A 2,392-nucleotide genomic window follows, 5' to 3' on the forward strand; every position below is an offset into this window, starting at 1 on the left:
CTGGGCAATGGCACAGAGACCTCTCGTTGCCACCTTTTCAGCATAAAGCTCTACACTGCCCTCAGGGAAGCCAAACCTCTTCTGCACGACAGCAGTCAACTTGCGGATCCTCCGGCCCTTCTTACCAAGAACATTCTGTGTCCTGGTGGCTAAAATGATGATTTCTGTCCTGGTGGGTGTAACTCTGACTTCAACACCAGAGTAGCCATCTTCGGCCAGCTCCCTAGTGAGGAACTCATTCAGTTCAGCTTTGAAGATACCGTCAGTGACAAACTTCCTCTTCTTAGAGATCTGTACCGCCATCTTTCCACTGCGCGCCTCCCTTGAGATCCTATCTTAAAAACAAACCAAAAAAATCCAAGCATGGAGGTGAAACATTGGTAGTCTCAGCACTTGGGAGGCTGAGGTAGGAGGATCACTGAGTTCAGTGCCAACCTGAATTACTAAGCTCCTATTTCAAAACAAAACAGAACAAACAACAAAAACAAAGGGCCAGTCAGATAACTCGGAGGATGCATAGAGAAGGGTGATGAGGAGCAAATGTGAAGATGATCAGGAAAAATAGGGCTGGGGAGATAGTTCGGCAGCATAAGCAGCTACCTGGCAAATGTAAGGTCCTGAGTTCAATCCCTGGCACAGGGACTGGGGTTTGATCCTCGGCATGTGTGTGTGCCATGCCATGCCGTGCCAGCCCTGGACCCGAACACACTGAGATGGTGGCTAAGACTGGACAGTGGCATGCACCTGTAATCGCAGCGCTTGGGAGGCCATCTGTCCTAGTTACAAAATGTCCAAATTAAGAGGAATGGCATATTTCACCTCACAAATTGTCACGGTTTCAGTCCATAGTCTGCTGGCTCCAAGGCAGGGCAGCATGGCAAAGGGACTCTGTAGAGGAGAAACTGTCCATGGTGGGGCAGGCAGAAGATAAGTAGCAGGACAAGCTTGCCTTGTCCCCCGTGTCCTACCTGGGGTACAAGCCTGTTGGTTGGTGGCACCTGCACCCAGAACTATGCCGAACCACACCCTTAAGCCAGCACCAGACACCCATGATCCAGTGGCTGCTGGATCCAAGGATCCAAGCCCCTCCTGTGAGTGCTGAGAGTTTGGAGGGCACCTAGGTAGGCATACATCATTCCCCCATCTGTATGCATTACATTTCACTGGGAAACCCACAACACCTTGAAAGTCAAATATACCTATCTCATTTGTTTCCAGTCTTTGTTGTCTTAGAATGAGCTCTTAGGGCTAGGGAGAATGTTTTTAGTGAGAAACAATGAAATCATTTCATATATGTCTGATGGCTTTCTACTGACATTTGAAATGTAATTACAAATGAAATATTAGTTGATATAGTAGAGTGTTAGGTTGGAAAGGTCAGGAGATCTCTATGTGTAATTATTCATTCTGGTTTATCTACAGTGTGTAAGTATAAGATTGAAAGTTAGAAAAGGGTCCAAGTGTAGTGATGGGCCCTCTAGTCCTAGCTATGGGAAGCGGAAGCAGGAGCATCACCACAAGTTTGAGGCGAAGGTGGGCTATGTAGTGATTTCAATGCCAGTGAGTTGGGATAAGCCTGACTGCATTGTCAACCTATGTAGTTTGAGACTCTAAAAAAAACAATAAGCAGCAAATAAAAGAAGAAGAAAGACTGAGACTGTTGGGTCCGACACACGCTCCCACGGCCAGAGCCCTGCTTCTTCTCCAGTACCCCTTACAGAGTAGAGCAACCAGCGGGCAAGAGATAGGGTGCATTTAAGGGAACACTTTTTCAAATCTTTATTTTCCTTAGTAGGGTACATTTGTAGTATGCAGTGATTATACTCATTGAGCAAAACTGATCCATTACATAATACGTCTTCATTCAAATTACCCAGGATGGGCATGGCGATGTGCAACTCTTATTCCGAGGCTCTGGGAAACCTCTGGCAGGAGGGTGGAAACTGAGGAGCCCGGTCTGGGCTGTTTAGCAATCTGGCCTGGCTCTCTGAAAATGTGCAAAGGCCCAGGAAGGTGCACAGTGTGCCAGACTTAGGTTTGACCCCTCTGCTGCCACCAGAAGGGAAGACTGCACAGGCAAGCGCCAATGTTTCCATCTACCCCTCTCCTCCCTACAGGTCTGTACTCTGACCCGGGAAGACAACCGCTCCCTGGGTGTGGTGCCCGAGGATGAGCAGCTCCACGTCCTCCCACTCTACAGACTCTCAGACACTGATGAGTTCGGCTCCAAGGAAGGCATGGATGCCAAGGTGCGGGCGGGGGCTGTGCAGGTCCTGCAGCCCACACGCAGGAAAAGGATGCGCTTCACACAGCCGGTGCCCCGCTCTGGCAAGAAGCGGGCAGCAATGATGACCGAGGTGCTGGACCGCAAGATCAGAGCGGTAGAGAAGAA

At 49.2% G+C, this 2,392-nt stretch overlaps 1 protein-coding gene across 1 annotated transcript in view; it reads left to right on the forward strand.

Annotated features, from left to right (window-relative positions):
* Tet1 (tet methylcytosine dioxygenase 1) overlaps positions 1-2,392 on the forward strand; it is a 114,627-nt gene that overhangs the window by 103,347 nt on the left and 8,888 nt on the right. The window contains exon 10 of the mRNA XM_012514928.1: positions 2,118-2,391. Coding sequence (XP_012370382.1) covers positions 2,118-2,391 — 274 coding nt within the window. The remainder of the gene's footprint in view (positions 1-2,117; position 2,392) is intronic.

Source organism: Octodon degus, unplaced genomic scaffold, assembly GCF_000260255.1.
Source record: "Octodon degus isolate 3935 unplaced genomic scaffold, OctDeg1.0 scaffold00046, whole genome shotgun sequence".
NCBI classification, from domain to species: Eukaryota; Metazoa; Chordata; class Mammalia; order Rodentia; family Octodontidae; genus Octodon; species Octodon degus.